General features: G+C 53.4%; 1 protein-coding gene across 9 annotated transcripts; it reads right to left on the bottom strand.

The window, feature by feature from the left end:
* Nucleotides 1-70: 70 nt before the first annotated feature.
* Nucleotides 71-18,336, bottom strand: FKBP5 (FKBP prolyl isomerase 5). 9 transcript variants are annotated; one of them, XR_010467528.1, is made up of 13 exons: nucleotides 18,178-18,336; nucleotides 13,255-13,338; nucleotides 9,561-9,689; nucleotides 8,472-8,616; nucleotides 8,091-8,233; nucleotides 7,146-7,260; nucleotides 4,694-4,850; nucleotides 4,080-4,170; nucleotides 3,359-3,782; nucleotides 3,083-3,166; nucleotides 2,349-2,534; nucleotides 1,205-1,444; nucleotides 71-208 (listed from the first exon to the last, which is right to left on the bottom strand). XR_010467528.1 is itself a non-coding variant. In XM_065038494.1 (13 exons), exons 4-13 carry the CDS (start codon nucleotides 9,663-9,665, stop codon nucleotides 101-103), a joined length of 1,374 nt encoding a protein of 457 aa, XP_064894566.1. In that variant the 5' UTR covers nucleotides 9,666-9,689; nucleotides 13,255-13,338; nucleotides 14,015-14,102; nucleotides 18,178-18,236; the 3' UTR covers nucleotides 71-100. The 9 variants fall into 9 exon arrangements, 7 of the variants coding, with proteins under 7 accessions (XP_064894566.1, XP_064894569.1, XP_064894567.1 ...); XR_010467527.1 differs by having other exon boundaries at nucleotides 13,147-13,338; XM_065038494.1 differs by lacking the exon at nucleotides 3,359-3,782 and adding an exon at nucleotides 14,015-14,102 and having other exon boundaries at nucleotides 18,178-18,236.
* Nucleotides 18,337-18,587: the final 251 nt, after the last annotated feature.

Raw genomic sequence — 18,587 nt, forward strand, 5'->3', positions numbered from 1 at the left:
ACAAGCTTTACAAGAAAACACTGGCGTGTTCCGAGGTCTGGCAGCAACCTTGTTCTGCATGGGCCGAGGGCAGGAGGCTCTCCACTCCTCTCCTCCTCCGTCATACATGTCCTTCAGCCTCTTCATCTTTGGCACCAGGAGTTTCAGGTCCCTTTTCACAAGCTGGCTTCTCCGCTGCTGTCTTGACCCTGGTTTTGCTAGCTGCTTCCTGGAAAAACAGCAGATAAATCACACGGAGTTGGCAACAGGAGGAAGAGGCAGCAGGCAGGTGACAGCGATGCTGGGAATGGATACAGGCAGCCAAGCCTGGCAGGGCCAGCAGAATCCTCCCCTTGACTCCCCCTGCCCATCAGCCCCCGCCACTCACCCCACAGGCTCCTGTTCGCTTGGCTCAGTGGCTGCCAGAGGTCGAGCTGTGCCGGCCCAGCGCTGGAGATGGGGCCAAGCTGCAGGTGCAGCCCGTACACGCAGCCGCAGGTGCGGCAGAGGAGCACCAAGGCACCGCGAAGCCCTGCGCCTGGTCCAGCAGCACGTGCCGGTGTCCCCGCGGCGCCTGAGCCAACACGCCGCTCCCTGCCCCCAGCCAGCGAACCCAACGTACTGCTCCCCAGTCCGCACTGCTCACTTGTTCCACAGCCTCAGCCTCCAGGCACCAGTTCAGAAGAGATTACACTAAAAATGACCTGCGCAGACAGCTTGCAAAGCTGTGTCTGCTCTCGTTACAGTACACCCGTTTTGTTCAGAGGAATTTTGGATGAGAGCCTGTTACAAGACAGCGACCTCTCCGCAGAAGCAGAGGAGCAGGCTACTGCCTTACCAGGTTCAGGAAATCCATCCTATCATGCCTCAAGATACCCCTGGCCTTGCCAGAGACAGGATGACATTCCATTTTACCAGCAACCGGGAGGTCATCAACAGTCACTGGCTGGGAACAGCAACATGAAGTACAAATGCCAACCCTGTTATATCAGCCCTCGGGAGCTCACACTGCAAATACTGTTATTGATGACAGAGCATCTAACAGCAGTCTCTGAGTAAGAGAGACCAAGAAATACAGCCCTTCTTCCCACTGCAGCAGGCTCTATCACTCCATCCTCAACCTGATCTATTATTTAATTGCTTTTAACCCATCTTTTCCCATCACAAACCTGCTGAATATCCTTCGGTGCAAACTGCTAGATGGCAAAAAATGGGCAACACGCACCTTTGCATCCCTTTCCGCAAACTTTGCAAACATGTTGGCGTAGATCCTCCGGTCCCGCTCGTTGTGCTCCTTTGTCTTCTTCTGGCAGACAGAGATCTGGGATTTTGCCGCCTTGTTCTGTGGATTTACTTCTAGCACCCTTTGAAAGTCACATTTTGCCAGCTCGAACTCATTCATCAATAACCTGGCTTCGCCCCTCCGGTACAAGCCCTTCTCGTTGTCCTGGTCCAGTCCCAGCGCCTGGAAACACAGAGGTCCCTGTTAGCAACTCGGGGACCCTCAAAAAGACCCCCCTGTGGCTAAAGCCTCACGCAATCTGCCAAAAACTGCGACGAGGCAGCTTCAGGTCTCCGGAGCACCTCCATCTTGCTCCACCAGAGCTGGCGCGTCTCCGTCACCAGTTGCCAGGTCATTAATATAGTTCAGTTATTTCCATCTGCTTAAAATCCTTCTGAGAGTGGCAGAGTTGATAGGAAACAAATCCACATACAAGAAATCAGCTGTAAATGCTAAACCTGAGCCCAGAGGAGCACAGGGAGCTCATAGGCAAGGGAGCTGATGGATTAAACGTGCTTTTGTCTCCCTGCTTTAGCAATGACATGATTTTCCTGCAGCGAAAGCCACATACGCCTCCCAGAGATTATTCATCTTTCAGGTTAAGGCAACCAGCTTTACCACATGCAAGATGCTTAAATCTAAGCCTTTTATGAAAGAATTCATGGTTTCCTAACCAAGACAAAGTTGCAGCTCTTTCAGAGACTGGCCAAGGCCCGTCCCAGCGGCCGAGAGATCCACTGCAGCTCGAGCACAGTCTGTCTCAGTCGCACCCGGATCCAGCCTGGGCAGACCCGAACAGCATGGTAAGGCTGTTGGTCAACACAGATCCACCCACGCGGATCCGATTTCAGAAGAAAAGCTGTTGTGAGCACATGCCCAGGTGGACTTTGAACCCCCAAGGGAACTCCTGCTGCCGCAGTCTCCAAGCACATCGCGTCCACAGAGACCTCAAGGTGCAGAAGGGATGCCACCACCCCACTGCCATTTAGAAATTGCTTCTCATATGAAAAGAAATTCAAAACCCCCTGAACTCCCAGTGGAACATTTAGGAGAGGACGCTCCAACCCCCGGGCTTGTGCACATCTACCTTATCGCAGCACTCGACAGCTTTGGCGTACTCCCGTAGCTTCAGGTAGCACATGGCCAGGTTGAGGAAGGCAGCCAGGAGGAACGAGTCAGAGGCTTTCGACTCTTTCTCAGATAAGCCGTACTCCATTTCCAGCCAGGACACGATCTTGCCGTACTGAATCACCGCCTGCAGGTATTTGCCTTCCTGGGATGGAGCAAAGAAGAAGATGCTAGAGGAACCTGTGCTGACAATGCTTGATCGGCTCCCAGAACATCCTGCAAACAGGTTACGAGTTTAACACAGTGTCTTACATAAACGAGCGAATGAAGGAGGATGCTGAATAGCCGCAGCCACACTGGGGCTTGGCTGGAGCTGCTGGTGTGCAGCCCCCGCAAAACGCCAAGTCGGAGCTTGTGCTCAAGCTCTGTGCAGAGCAGCGGGGGACCAGGATGCTCTGTCCCGGGAATGGCAACTGCAGAGCCCCTCGCATTAGCCCTGGCCACATCCACCCCCGGGCAGGACCCGACCCGCCGTCCCGCCCCGCAGGCAGCACACGTGCGCCAGGCAGCGCTGGGGAAGGAGGAATCTTGGGGGGTGAGGAAAAGGCAGAGAAGATCAGGACTCGCCTTCCCCAACACTGGGGGGAACACAGCTGCTCTGACACCGATGACGCTCGAGGCATTTATCTTACGATCACCCCAAACTTATTTCCAGCTCCCTTGCTCTGCCTCGCCACCCCTAAGTTTACAAACCTTGAAGTACATCGTGCCTTTCTGCTTGACGATGGCTGCCTGCTCCAGCTTCTCCTTGGTGTCCATCTCCCATGACTCCTTGGCCTGCAAATAAACACCCAGAGCAATCCCAGCGGGGCACGGCAACCCCCGCACCACCAGGACCCATGGCCGCCGCAACTCCTCGGTAACGAGCAGGGCTCCTCAGGGCTGTACTACAGAGGATGGATCCGGCAGTTTCTTTAATTTGAGGGGCTGGGGAAGAACAAACACCAAGAGCACACACAGGGTGCATACCTGAAGCCCTTCACAACAGGGGAGCCCCTGCCAGGCTCGGGACTTCACCCTGAGCAAGGTGGTTTGCCCACTGCAACCCCACGGGAGGAAAATCCTGGCAAAAAATAAACCCCCAAAGGCAAGAGGAGGGTGGGGAGACATCCCCCAGCAGACAGGGGATGGGATGGGATGGGATGGGATGGGATGGGATGGGATGGGATGGGATGGGATGGGATGGGATGGGATGGGATGGGATGGGATGGGATGGGGTGTGTCTTGCTCCGGCCGGGGGATGGGCGGGGAGGTGACCCAGCCAGGGACAGCACCGCTGACCCTGCCCCATCCCACGGGCATCATCTCCTGCATCCCGGCCCCAGCCTGTCCACTGAGCCAGCGCGGCGTGCCGGCCGAGCTCCTCGGGGCCGCTGGACACATGGACTGTGACCTGCGCAGCCAGAGAGGAGGAGAAAAAGGACAAAATTAAAAGGAAAAAATAAAAGGGAAAAAGAAAGAAAGTACAAGAGGAACAAGGCTAGGAACAAGTAAGAGAACCAGCCTTGGACTCCAGCCAGAAAAATAAAACAAACCAACAGAGAACAACAAATTAAGAACACTAAGATCCTTGTTGACGTATCCACTTCAGCAGGGGCCAGGCTGCACCACGCCAGGGACAAAGGGTGGACACTGCAAAAGGACCCGCGCTCCGTGACCGAGGGAGGGACCCGCGTGCTCCTGCCCTCACCTTTTCAAAGCTCTTCAGCGTGACCTCGTACACCAGCTCTGCATTTGCCTGGATGCCATATTTCGCCTTCCCCGTCTCCCCGAAGCCGTATCTGATGGGCAGAAAGAGGCTGTCAGAGGCGCCGGGTGGGGAAATCTCCATTTCGGCAGCGCCTGGCCACGAACACAGGCCTAGGTTACTAATTCTGGTTTCACACTCAGCTCCATGCCAGCAGCTTTCCAACATTTGGGGGCCAGGGTGATGTTATTCTCTACGAGCAAAGACATCTGACAATATACGATGCATGATATATAGGGAATCATCCTGTTTGGCTGCATCCAATCTGTCTTTTTATACAGGTTTCTCTCCAGTGTAAGGACCCAGCCCTGGCAATTTACAGGGAGACGTTTTCCTTTCAGACACAGGACTTGGATAAAGCCCCTTTACCTAATTTTTAAAGCATCTTGAAATTCCTGCCTACGCGCTGCCGGACACTTGCTGGCCCTGCCGGCATTGCTAACCCAGAGCTCTCCAGGAAGTCCTGTTGTTGGGATCGTCGTCTTCCACCGGTGCTGTAACGGCCTCAGGTGCTGTAAGCTTAAAACTAGACAGCACCCCCCAGAGATGCTCCCTACCGTGGCCCGAGGTAGAGGACGCAGTGCTCTCCCCTCTGCATCTTCTCCAGCGCTTTGTCGATGCCGATGGGGATGTCGTGGTCCTCCCCTTCACCCACGACGAACTTCACGTCTTTGCAGTCGAACCTGGTGCCGCCGCAGAATCCCTCCAGGTGAACTGCAGGGAGAGGGGACGGGCAGGATCGCACCCAGAGCCACCGAAAACAAGCAAGGTGGGCTCTGAAGAAAGCACCTTATGAAGTGCCCTGCGAAGCATTATCTCCTGAAATGCAGCAAAGCTTCCAGCCCCGGAAGGGGGAAGACACGGGGCTGGGGGCAGCCAAGGAGCCCCTGGTAAGGAGAGAGGGATGGGGAGGGCTTTGAAACATTGCTGAAAAGCAAGTCGGCCATATCTCATCTAACCAAGGACCAGACAACAGATAAACATCATGACTAATATGTTCCCCTCATACTCAGCTGCACAAGTCTTACTGGAACTGGATATTGCTCCTGGCATGCCGCCACGCAGAATTTATCACAGCGATTACAAATCTTCTATACAGTGCTATACCGCCTTGCCTTCTACCTTGAAAACAAGGCCTTGTTCTCCTGCCTCTAGGAACTCAAAGTACAAGATAAACACTTCTTTTTATTTATTTATTTTTAATCTTCAACCAATCACCGTGCTGCTCCAGCCCCAGACGCTGGCAGAAGCGCAGCCAGAGCGGACATGGGGTACCTGGCACATTCACCACCTGGCACTCCTGGCTGGGTTTCCACAGCAGGATTATTCTTTATTTATTTGATCCTGAAGACGTTCTGGGCTTTGGGGACAGTTGTATGTTCTCTGCACTCTGCTCGCACGGTACAAGGCATAAGCATGTGGCTAGCCAAAAAGTAAAAGCAATTTCACAAGGAACACCTATGTAGCATTGAAAAAAAAAAAAAAGACAAAACACATTAAAAAAAGGTTTTGAGAGGAAAATTTCATGGTGGGCATCACAACTGTGCTTAAGGACTTTGCAGCCTGGAAGGACACAAGCTTTACTTTTGCTCGCTGCAGGGCAGAGATCGCCCACGCGAGTGCTGCTGGAGCATGGAGGGAAGGGACCCCTGGAAAGGAAACAACCCTGGGGCCAGGGGCTGCTCTCAGAGCCCCTCCAGCACCGCACAGAGCTGCAGGATGCGACCCGAGATACCACAGGACACCAAGCATCTCATCTGGGGCAGCGGGAGGTGAGAGCAAACAGCCACCGCGCTGGACAGAGCCGAGCGGGTCCGGGCTCCGTCCAGGACCGCCGCAGCCTGGGCCGAAGGAAACCTGCCCCCCGCCCCACGGACACTCCCTGCCCGGGACCCATGGAAAGTCCCTGCGACGGGACACACGGACTAAGCAAGACCCGGTTCCCAGGGCAGTGCAGCCCCCCGACGTTATGCACGGCCTGAGGATGCTCTCCCCACTGCGCGGTGGGACACCAAGCTCTGCCTCATCACCCCCAACTCAAAACCAAGCTGGCTATTTTCTTAGGCATAGGAAAGTGGAAAATTGAGCCTAAAATACAGGTAACCCAGCAAGCTCACAACACCATGCCGTCTCCCTGTGTGTTTCCAGAATCCCTGACCCCACAAGCAGCTGTACGGCTCTCCCCGGTCCCCTGCCCCCAGCAGGATGCATCAGTGACGGGAACATCCCGCTTTAGAGCACGCAGGAGGGTGCTGCGATCCTTCCCTGCGAGGATAGTTCTGCTCTATGCTAATTGTACGAAAAATACACCAGGCAAAGGGGGAAAATCTCCACTCAGGTTTCCAGGAGCAGGTCAGCTGGTTGCAGTTGCTCTTGGGTTACAGGGAAAAAAACGCTGCTGAAGGAACATCACTCCGGCTGCAGCCCTGACTTATTGTTCTCTCGGTGCCTGCAGCGATTTTGTTTTTGAAGAGGAGAGAACAGAGTGTACCGAGTGCGGCTGGCACACGAACTTGATGTGCTGACAGCAATTTGTACTCAGATTAAAAACGAAGGAGGAGGAGGGGCGGGGGGAAAGGTTGTAACAAAAGCTGGAATGCCAGATTTCAACTACAGCCTGGGTTTTAGGGACCAGAACTACGAATTAGGGTCTGTAAAACTTAAAACCAGTAAAAACGCTTTCAAGACTCCAGCCTGGAGCTGCTCGTTTCTACAAGCACGGTTTCTTCCACACTAATTCCAGCAGCAACGCACCTCCCAAACATCTGGCTGAGACAAGCCATCGCTGCCCCGGGTCACAGCCTGTCCGGGGAGAGCTCAGGTGAGCGTCCCTGGGTGGGCAGCGGCCCGCCACCCGCCCAGCCCCTCCGCACCCCGGCCAGCCGCGCCGCGATGCGCGGCTGCCCGCAGCCCAGCAGGGCCAGCGGCCCCGCGCCAGGGAGAGGTGCCGGGGTTGCTCCGGGACGTGGTCACCCCTCGAGCTCCCGCCGCAGACAGACAGGCACTCACTTTCCACCGTAGCCCCTTCGTTAGGGTTGGAGTAACCTTCTCCCTTCCTCTTGATCCTCCGGATAATCCCTCCATCCTCAAACAAGTCCTCGCCTTTGAAGTCAAGCAGCTCAACCTAAAAAAAAAAGGTGGGCAGAGCCTGAGGAGGGAAAAAGGAGTGGAGAAAAACAACAGAAAAGCCACAAAGCGGCATTTCATCCTCCCGCTGGAGAGCCAAGGCAGCTCATTCTCCATTCAGCTGACAAGCAGAAGTCGCTCATAAAAGCCAGCTCCAAGCCACAGCGTAATACACCCAATTTATTAGAAACTGGGACATATCCAGTACCTGAAGCATAACACAAAGTAACAGCAAAAACAGGTTTATTAACCTGTGAGGGTACAACAGGGCGGGTGCTGGAAGATGCCGTGAAAGCCGCCCAGGGTCAGCACGGGCGGCAGTTTCCCCTTCATTCTCTGATGGGACCAGTTCTGACCCACAGCTCAGTCCCACTAGACTTGGAAGGACTAAGCTTTAATTTAGGACAGACCCACTCCTCCCTGCCCACCGCCCTGTCCCGGGGAGCCCTGCCAGGCCAGCGCACTGCGCCAAAACCTTGGCTTTCCTGCCACCCCATGGCCCTGATCGGTTTTTAGCACCCAGGGACATTTCCCAGCTGCTTTCTCCTTCCCATGCGCATTTTTACAGTGGGAATCTGCCCATTCCCCCCGGTACGGGGGCTCTCCCCAGCCAGAGTTCCAGTCCCAGCTCAGACACACATTTCTGAGAAAACCCTGGCAGCAGTTCCTGGAGCAGAGGGACACGTTTCAGGAATCCAAACTGGTTTTTTGGTTGTGGTTTGTGTTCTTTTGTTGTGTTTTTTCTTCTTTTTTAAATTTTTAAGCTGGCTGGCAAGGCGGGAAGGCGCGAGCAGCTCACCCACGCGCCAGCCCGCTGGCATTACTTGCCTCAAAAAAGAGGGTGGCGTTGGAGGGGATTTTGGGGGCGCTGCCGGCAGAGCCGTACGCGTACTCGGGTTTGCAGAGCAAGTAGCAGATCTCTCCTTTCTTCATGGTAGCCACCCCGATGTCCCATGCCTTGATTACCTGACCTAGGAGACAGACAGAGGTCAGGCAGGAGGGAACAGCTGGCGGCCCAGGAAAAGCCCAGCCTGGGTGCTGCAAAGATGGCACCCCCAAAAAACACCCTCAGAAGTCACTTAAGGCAGGGCTGACACTGTCCATCTGTTCTGCAACAGGGTCTCAGCGCCCAGGATCATCCCAAATCCCCCCAGAATCATGCCACCCCCCTGGATCATCCCCGCGGACGGAGCCCCCAGGCCAGCTCACCCTTGCCCAGGCTGAAGACAAAGGGCTCATTTCGATCACGGCTGGAGTCAAATTTTTTACCGTTGGCGAGTTTGCCTTTGTAGTGGACATAAACCTTGTCCCCAATCATGGGGGATTCATCTTCACTCCCAGGTCGTTTAATGATCTGAGAAAAAGAAACCAGAGAAAAAGAGGCCGTGGGACAGCCAAGGATGCATATGGAGAGTGAGAGAGATAGAGAGAGATACACACAAACACACACCTGCAGTTTTATATATACACACACACACGCATATATATATATATATATATATATATATATATATAAATATATACACACGCACGCATGCATGTACACCCCAGTGCTGCTCAAAACCAAAGGAAGGCTTGACGGGGAGACATTCAATTTATCCTTCCATCAGCTGCCAAAAATAAACCCCGAACCGGAGCTGCGGCGGAGGAGCAGGACAGGGCTGAGCAGGACCTGCCTGCGCCCTGCCGCGCCGCCTGGGAACGCGGCCGCTGCAAACCTGAAGGAGCTGCCACCACGCTCGCGCTCTGTCCGCGCGGTCCACGCGCAGGGCTGGGTCACTTCGCCACTCGCTTCTTGTCAACACTTTATTTTCCAAATGCTACAGCCTGGAACACGCAGTTCCCAAGCGGAGCATGGAGCAGGGGAGGATGCTATTCTTAGAGGAAAGGTCCTATTCAACTGGAGAAGAGCAAGTACTGGGGAGCAGAACTATCCAGAAATGGCCCTGACTATGAAAAACGGGTTGTGGAGCAGACTGGATGACTTCAGTAATGTGCTCTCTCTAGTGTCTGTGAGTCATGCACAAAAATGTTTTGTGGATTTACAGCTAATAATCTGATTAGGAAACACAATAGCAGCGAAATTCATTGAGCAGCCTGAAACCATCAGTCTCAAACACCACCCCATCCTTCTGTATGCCAAGTGATGCTCATCTCCTTTGCCTTCCAAATTTAAAAGAAGAAAAGAGTCCGACAGCCCTGGAAGCGCTCCATGGCCTACGGGCTGAGCATGCAGCCCGCGGCCACGACCATGCACCCAGAACACGGGACGCAGGACCCTCCCGGCAGCCCCCTCACCTTCAGGACCCCTCGGTCTCGAGCCGGTGTGATGTCCTCGCCGCGCTCGGCGAGAGCCACCGCCTGCACCTCCCCTTCGCCCTTGGCGGCCTCGTCAGTGGTCATGGTCTCCTTGCATAAGCCCCGGACCTGGGGAAACACAGCACAAAGCCCGTGAGCCTGGCAGGACCACGGGATGCGGTGCAAGAGGAAAGGGTTAAATAAAATCAGCGGCTCGCTCTGCTGCAGAGCTGGGGCAGGAAGCTTCGCGCACATCTCCAGTGTGCAGAGCGGGAAATCCCTTCCCACAAGGAATTACCTGTTTGTCAGACACCCTGTTATTTGGAAAGCGGCACCTCACCCCAAGGCAAACCGTGTCTTCTCTTGCCCACCAAAAACACCCAAAGACGACAGGCGAAGCTCCGAGTCTCCGGCAAGCAGAGCATCACTCTGCATGGGAAGACCCGAACAAACAGCAAGCATCTCCTCCAAAAACTAAAGAAAACCCAGCACCAAAGGAATCCCAGCCATTTGGGTTGCTGAAGAGAAAATTCACAGGAAGACTCGAAGAAATTGGGGTTTTTTGGGCAAACTGCTGCCGCACTACGTTCCAAATATCACTGTGTGAGCAGCCGAGATGCCAGAAAAGCCATGTTTTTCATCAAATGCAGACTTTTACCAATGCTGCCTGGTAAAAAGAGAACTGCCTATGGTTTAAAAAACATATTTCCTGATGTTCTCCTTCAAACCATAAGGCTATTTTGGTAGCCAAACTGCTGTGCGACACATAATCAGGGAAACATGCAATGGAGAATTAGAAAGCGATGCATTTTTTAAGACATAAACCAGATCTATTAAAGTGACTGTAATTGCAAAACTTTCCCACAGCCTTTGGTGTGGAAGCTGACGTTAACCAGCAGGAGAAATTATTCATTCAGGGGATTCAAAAAGAGCAAAGAAAGGATGTTTTCAGCTCTAAGGGCAGATAAGCTGTGCTGCAAGAAGAACTGTGCTCCTCACGCCCGGGAGGAAAGGGAAGAGCTGGAGCCGGCCCCCCGGCACAGGAAGCCACCGAGACACAAAGAGCCCTGCGATGGAAGAACCAAATAGAAAAATAAGGGAACTGCTTGTTGCAAAGCTCAATTATGACCATCTTTGGTGTAATATTTAATGAGATTTTGTGTCTGCTCCCTCTCCCCTGTTCTGCTGAGGTTTCAGATCGTAACACCTAAAAAACACTAGAAAAGCAACTTTGGTGGTGAGACTCGTCATCTCATGGGTATTTATACACTGGAAAACATACTGTCGGTTACTTCGGAAGAAACCGTTGCCCTGAGGGTGGTGAGAGCCTGGCCCGGGTTGGCCAGAGAGGTGGTGGATGAACCATCCCTGGAGACATCCCAGGCCAGGCTGGACGGGGCTCTGAGCAACCTGAGCTGGTGACGAGGTCCCTGCCCATGGCAGGGGTGGCACTGGGGGCTGGGGAGGTCTCTCCAACCCAAACCAGCAGCTTGCAAAAGAAGTGCCACCTCCTGGGGCAGAACCTCCGCAGGTCCACCAAGCAGCTATCGCCGGGATGCACAAGACAGACGGGGAGGTGCTGCCTCCAGCTTGCCCGTTGCTAAATCCCACCAAGAGACATCTAAAAATATATCATACACATCCTTCTCATTATTTTTCTACGTAAGCAATTAGTAGAGTCATCCAGGGAAGCTGGCCAAGGCGAGCAGGAGGGGAGACGCTCTGCGTCAGAAGCAGTGGGAGGGATGGAGCCCACAAGACCAGCTATTAAGATGTGGTCCACATTATGAAAGACCTCGAGACTTCTCAGTCCAGTGAAAACGGCTCCAACTAGGTTAGAGAAAAGACCGCGGCTCTCCTGCTTATCTCCGGTTTGGAGCAGCAGGAGGAGGCTGGCTGGGCTTCAAAATCCCAATTAATTTGAAACAAACAGTTGTAGGGAAAAAAAGAATCTGCTCCTCCCCCAGATTTCAACACCAGGGAGCCGGGGGCTGGCACCGAGGGCCGGGGACGCACGCTGGAGGTGTCGGAGCCTGAACCCTGCTGAGGAACCAAGAGCGCCCCAGAAACAGGGAGGGGGTTAATTCATTACCCTGTGCAAAAGCCTCTGGGTGTTTCTGACACCCCTGGCAGACCCTGCTCTTCCCTCACCTACGAGCTTTATATTTTAAGTCTTGTAAATGCAGCCAGGCTAAACCATCCTCCCTCCTCCCAGGTTCTGCAGTTTGGGGCGGTTTGGCACAGCTTGATTCTTCACATCCTAAAGCAAAAGTCCCTTGCAGGAGCCTGTAAACCCCCCAAAAACACCTCTGGTCAAGCTCGGGGCTGCCTGACCGGCACAGGGACCCAGCGCCGCCACCTCCTCCCTCCCCAGGCCCTGTGAAAGGGCAAAGCTATTCTTCAGAGCTCGAGGAAAGGCTCCAGGGTTTGCACTTGTTTGCTTTTCATCAGTCTCTGCTCTACTGGATGATCTAAAAATTCAGCACAGCTGTTTAAACTGTAATTTAGGAGCTATAATAAACAAGCTTAAAATCCAGAGGTTTTGACATATCTCCCCCAAGTGCAACTATTTCAGCATGAATTAATACGAGATACATTAAAGAGCTTCTAGCTGAGCTAGAAGGCTCGCAAGTGCAGGAGACTCCTACATGTGCACTATGTGTTCTTCACTGGGACCACTACATCCAGACCATGATGCTGGCACATGCATGTTCTCAGCCCTGCTAAGCTAATATAAACTCCCTGAATTGCTCAAAAGCAATGACTGCTGCCTCTTTGCTCCTTGCAAATCTGCTCTCTCCCCAGAGGCTGTCCCACACACAGGCACGAGCAGTTACAAACTGCTCTGCCCTCCTCCAGATGGAGAGCAGTATCGTTGCGATGGATGCTCACGAGCAATTCAGCTGCAGTCCATGTCCACAAGCAACAAAGCGGCACCGGCCGGGCAGGCAGAGCAGCCCCTGCACATCCCGGTGCAGCTGGGCAGCGCTGCAGCTCTGACCCCGGTTTAGCACCCACATACCATCTGACATTCATTAATTCAGCTGCTGCTTCAGAAAAACGCATTCTGTGCTTTTTTGCTCCCTCTCTTTTTTTTTTTTTTTTAAGCAGGTATGACAAAACACTGTTATTTCCTTTTCAGTCTGCGTGGTGGTTGGTGTCCCCTCCACCTCTGTTATCCCGAGCCGTGTGAGTTTTCAGGCTGTCTGCAAATGATGCCAGACTCGCGCTCGAGGCAAAACAGACAGTTGTGACCTGCAATGGGAGCCTCTCGAAGCCACTTCCCCTCTGCACGTGCCTTTCAAATGACAATCTCTGCAGCAGAAATGCTGCTCCAAGAGGATCACGCCCTGCAACACCAGCGTGCGCTGCGCAGAAACCCACGCCATAAAAACAAGCCGTTTGTTTTACAGTTCCCTCTCCACACAGATGTTGCTATCTTCCAGCCCAGAGAAACATGAGAAAATTCAAAGCGGGGACTGGGATGCAGATGTCCCACCCCAGGCTGAGGACAGACAGGTATCACACATGCTAGAGTTTCACCAAGCACACCATCCCAAGCCACATTTCCTAGAAATCGGCATACCGGGAATTTGCCAGCTCCAAATGGAAACTTCACGTGGCAGATCCCTGGAGGCTCTCGGGAGGGAACGCGGGGAAGGGAAAGGCTGGGCAGGACTCTGAGGGGTCTCACCTTGCCACCGCGCGATCGCCGGAGGAGGCTGGAATGTCCCGGGAGGTCCCCACCAGCGACACGGCCGGGATTCCACACAAACAGCTGGTAAGAAAAACAAAACAAAACACATGCGCGTTATTCCAAAACAAGATTTCAGAACAACGGAGAACAGAGGCGGCAGTTTTAAGCCCCAGACCGTGTTCCACCACAGTCAGAAAGGGGTGATGGACCACGGACAGAACCTCCCGTGGCAGCCCCTGGGCTCCCCACAGCCATGGGATGACGCTTTGACTCACTGTTTCCATAAAACAGCATTTAGCATCTTACCATCAGCAAAAAAAAAAAAAAGCTACACTCTGTCCAACTTTTTTATTGACTACTGCTGAAAGTCAAGGATGAAAACTCGCAGGATGGAAAAATAAGAGCTGACTGCTCTGGGGTTTGTTTTTTAAGACCCACTTAGCACAAAGCGCTTTCACTTCGATGGCACCACAAAAGCCCCAAAAGTTTTGGATTGCAACACCGGACGGAGTTTCTTTAAAATGCAACGGCCAAGCTAAAAACACAACTAACCCAAACGCATGGCAGGGGGAAACGCAGGGCCCCAGGTCCCGGCCAGCACCGCCCCAAATCCAGCCCCTCCATCCTGCACCCCCAGCCCACCCGCCGCCAGCTAACGAGCAACCCGCTAGGCAGCCGCTGCCGCCCCCCACCCCGCCGTGGTTGCGCCTCCCCTTTGATCACAGAAACGACTGTGTCTAACCAAGTACCTACTTACTGAGTGACCTGCCCCCGGGCAGCAGCAGGGAAGACCAGGGCGGAATCTTCCCCAGACAAGGGTGTTTTAAGACACCGACACCAGCAGTCTGTGGAGCAGAGACCCGAGGAGACAGCGTCTGAGTCGTTAATAGATTAAAATCGGGATTTCTAGGGAAACACAACCTTCTTAAGCTTGACAAGGCAGCTCCATGTAATCCTTAGCTCCATCCCAACACATGAGAATGCATCCAGACATCAAGTGGCATTCCTCACACTCATACATCACAGCTTGAATTAAAAAAATCCTGGCCACTTGACTTTTCCCCTGCTCCTTTAAAATAAACGGGGAAGTCATAAATTTAAGTTATTGCTAGCTGAATAAGACTCCCATTTACTGATTTACTCCGTAGCATGCACACTGTGCAAGCAGCTGACATCCTGGCAGGCCAGTCATGGCAACTTTCATTCAAGCAAAAAACCAAAATGCAAACAGAGGTGCTCTGATTGCCCAGCAGCTGATGAACCTCCATCTCAGTGGGGATGCAAGCGGACTCCCTGGTCCCCTTTACGCACAGCCTGGCCGCTGCAGGGTTAACTCCTCCTGCCCACGGAGACCGGGCACAGCGGATCCAGAGGTCCCGGTGCCACCCGCCCGCAGCCCCGCAGCCCTCCCAACACGGGACGCGGTCACCCCTAGCCCAGTCTGCCTCCCGAGGAGCAGAGGGCATCGCTGCTACAGCAGCCACGGGAAGCTTTTAAGCAATTAAGAGAATAACAAAAGAAGAAAAGCAAACTGCTGCATGCAGCTAACTTCAATATAATGGTAGGAGTTCCTGTCACGCTTGCTTAATCATTTTTCCTAGCTAATGTTTTTAAGCTTCTGAAGTGGTTTTATTTAAGATCCAAGTCATAACTATTTTTTTTAATGTGTTGAATTAGAGGCTGCCCTCAAGTTTCAGCTGCAGCAAGAGGAACGAGTGTATGAAGAGCTGCTCCACACCTGCCTGAGCTTCTTGGGAGAGGGCTGGCAGAGGAGCTGAGCATCCTCACAAGCTCCGTGGTCATTATATACAGACGCTCAGGCAACAGCAGGGCATGTAATTTCCTAATGTTTTCATAAATTAGGTTTATGTAACTGGAGGGAAAAAAGTATAATAATATAGCCAAGCAGGTTATATAAACCATCTTTAAAAAGTGAGAAAGTACTTGACATCCCACTACCCACTCCTCGGCACCCCCTAAATGGGCTTTTTGCCATCAAAAACGAGCAGGCTCTTTTCATCGTGTCTTCTCCCCTGGTCAAAACAACCAGGGAGAGCAAACCCAGCCGGGCTTTTCAGGACAGAGGAAATAAACATTCCACCTCTGGGTTCTCCAGGTGCGGGTCCCTGCGCCGCGGTGCAGCGCGGCCCGGGGCAGCTCGGCTGCTGCACGCACGGCTCGTGGCGCCCGCAGCGGCACCCACGCCGAGCAAATTCAGCGTTAGGAGACAGCTTGGGGGACTAAAACAAACATAAAATAGGAACAAACAAGAAATGCCTTGTTTGCCAATTCTACTCCAATTTAGTCTTTTCTCCAAAATAAATCTGACAATTAAACTTGGAGATATATATATATATTTTTTTTTTTTTTTTTTAATTTTTAAAAGCATCTCATTGCTTGCAACAGATTTAGGGCTTTCTCCAACAGACTTCCAGACAGGTGACCCTACATGCCGAATGGTATCAGCAAACGGCAGGTCCGCCGACGGAGGGGGACGGGACGGGACGGCGGGGCTGCTGCAGGGTGCCGGGGCTCGCCCGAGGCTGGCGGGGCTGCTGAGGATGCTGTGGCTTTGGGGCTGCACCCCCAAAATGACGTCACTGGCCAGCAAGGAGAGGCAGTGTCTCCTACAGCTCTTTTTATTTAAGTGATTAAATTTAAGGTAAATAAAAAAATCCTTGAAACAGGAATACTTTCAATGATGCTGATTTTCTAAGAGCGATACTACCATTTATGAAGGCAGGCCACCACAGGCAGAACACAGTTTAACTGCCATCCCTCATCCTCTCGCCTCTTCGCTTCTGACAGTTACTTTACTACTATTTTCCCAATTTTCCAATACAGTCACTTGCAAAATCAGAAATCCTTATTTCAACCACAATTACTGACTATGGAAAAAGCTCGTCAGCTCCATGACAAACAAGTTACGTGAGCAACTCAAACATTAGAGCACTTGTGGCCATTTCTTTCTGTCCACAAACATATAGCGTTAAAATAAAATAACCCTTGCTAAGTAATCTATTATTTCCCTGTGATATACATGAGATTGGTACAAGCTGGGCAGCTCCCTCAATGGGCTGTAACAACTTTCTATAAATATACGTAACTGAGAGATAATATAAAATAAAATATTAAATAGCATACAAATACAAACAGCAGCAAACTATTCTCCAAGTACTTCAGAAAATACTTTCCCTCTGGAGCCAGCCCAGGGGGACGTGGCTGGATGGAAGAGGGGTCTTGGTGCTGAGCATCTCAAGCCTTACAGCAAACCTTCTCCTTCAGGCTGGCAATCCAAACACACCTAACCACACAGCAGTGACGTTCCTGAAGGATGCAGACTGGTTTTCACTCAGGAACCGTCCTTATTTGCTGGCTCGGCCCAGTGCAGAGATGCTCTCACAGCACTGGGAAAGGACCTCAACATATATAACTCAGGCATGCGCTGTGCAAATAAGGTTTGGGAAGCTATGATCATCTGCTTTTATTAAAAAAAAAAAAAAAAATTTGCACAAGGTGTCATCCCAGCAGACACGTCTGCTCTGCCCCGGGCACGACGGGACGGCGAGAGCTGCGCCGCGCCAGCCTCCCTGCCAAAGCCCCTGCATCCCCCGAGCCCAGAACCAGGAGGAGCAGCACCCCGCTGACGGACCCCGGCACCGCGCTGACGGACCCCGGCACCCCGCTGACGGGCAACTGCACTCTGGCTGCAAAACTCTCGGCACCACTGGGAAGTTATTTGTGCCCAGTCCCATGCTCCTGGGTGACCCCTCTGCCAGCAGTGCCCATTGCTCCCCCTGCGTTGGTGGCATTACTGCCCCCCCCAGCAGTTCTGTCCCATCTCTAGGGTACCTGGTTGGAAATAAAACCAGAGCATCTCTGAGTCAGAGCATCACTGCCCAACCCAAACCCACCACACCTCCAGGAAAACAGCCCATAAAAGCCAGATACAGGCTCTGCTGAACGGATTTAATAATGTTCTTCCCCCAGCCCTTTGACTGCACTTTAAAGGAAGAAGCGATTTGTGCCTTCAACTTTTATTTTTTAACTTGTAATCCCAGCTTCCAGGCTGGATTTGATGCCCCAGTGATGTCCCAAATCCACCTCAACAATAGCTTATTATGGAGAAACATCGCTTTAAATCTACCTTTAAAACCCTAGAGTATCACCTTCTTTTCTTATTTTCAAGGCTGTTTTCCAGGAGCAGCAGCGTGGCCCTGCATGCCCGGCACGGCCGGACAGGAACAGCTGCAGCACCGGAGCCTCAGCCGGACACTGCTGTCGGCGGCCAGGCCGACGGACACATCCCCAGCCCGCTCCGCTCACCGCAAGCTCTCCTTCCTGACGAGAGCGAGCTCACGCAAACGCGCACTCTGAAAACAACCTTTGAAAGCGATTTTGTGCCCAGAGAGGAGGGAAAAATAACAGAAGCTTGGGAAAAAGAAACATTACATTTACCTTGTGCTATCACCTACAGCTACTGCAATCAAAACCACATATTTACATCTGCACCTTATGGGATATGTGGAGCAGGTGGCATTAGAGAAAACCTGACAGTTGGGCACAGGAGCCTCGTTTTGTGAGGAAAAGTGGGATAAAGAAAAATCCCCTCCCTTGAGCACTGTCCCGCGGGCACAACCGGCGACACTGACCCCCGTCCAGTGACCGTCCAGTGACCCCAGCCCGCCTCGTCCCCTGTGCCCATCCCAGTGCCGCCCGTAACGCTCGGGAGCTTCTGCATTAACTCCACCCAGACATCCCTGCACTGGGGGGCAAAGGGGTGGGGACCCCCGTCCTATTTCACCCCACAGCAGCATCTGGGGGAACCATCCCGTTCTCCACGCCGCTCCCCAGCCCCACGCTGGACGCCGCTGCCCCTCGTGCGGACCCCGCACGGTCCCCGGCGCCGCAACCACCCACCTGCCGCCGCCGCCGGGCTCCGAGTGCCCCCGCGCGCCCTCGCCAGCCGAGTCTCCCCGGCCGCCGCGCCCCTCCTCTGTGCTCGCGTTCCATTGGTGGCTCTGCCTGCCCGTCTCGGCGATGGGGCCGACACCGCTTTCTCATTGGCTCGAGTGTGGCGGCAGTATGCAAATCAGCACGTTGCCCCCTCCCCTAGCGGGCTGGCCTGCTCCGCGCACTTGCAGGGGCAGCGGCGGGGGAGCGGGTGGGGGCCGGCGGGTCCTGGGCAATGCGCTTGCGGGGGGGCTGGGCGCAGGACAACGCCCCGGGGCTTGCGGACAGCGCCGTGCAGCGCTCCAAGGACACCTGGGCCCCACGCAGTGTGCCAAGGCTCCCTCAGCCCTAAGCCGCGCCTCTGTGGGGGGAACACC

Source organism: Columba livia, chromosome 22 (genome assembly GCF_036013475.1).
Source record: "Columba livia isolate bColLiv1 breed racing homer chromosome 22, bColLiv1.pat.W.v2, whole genome shotgun sequence".
Taxonomy (NCBI): Eukaryota; Metazoa; Chordata; class Aves; order Columbiformes; family Columbidae; genus Columba; species Columba livia.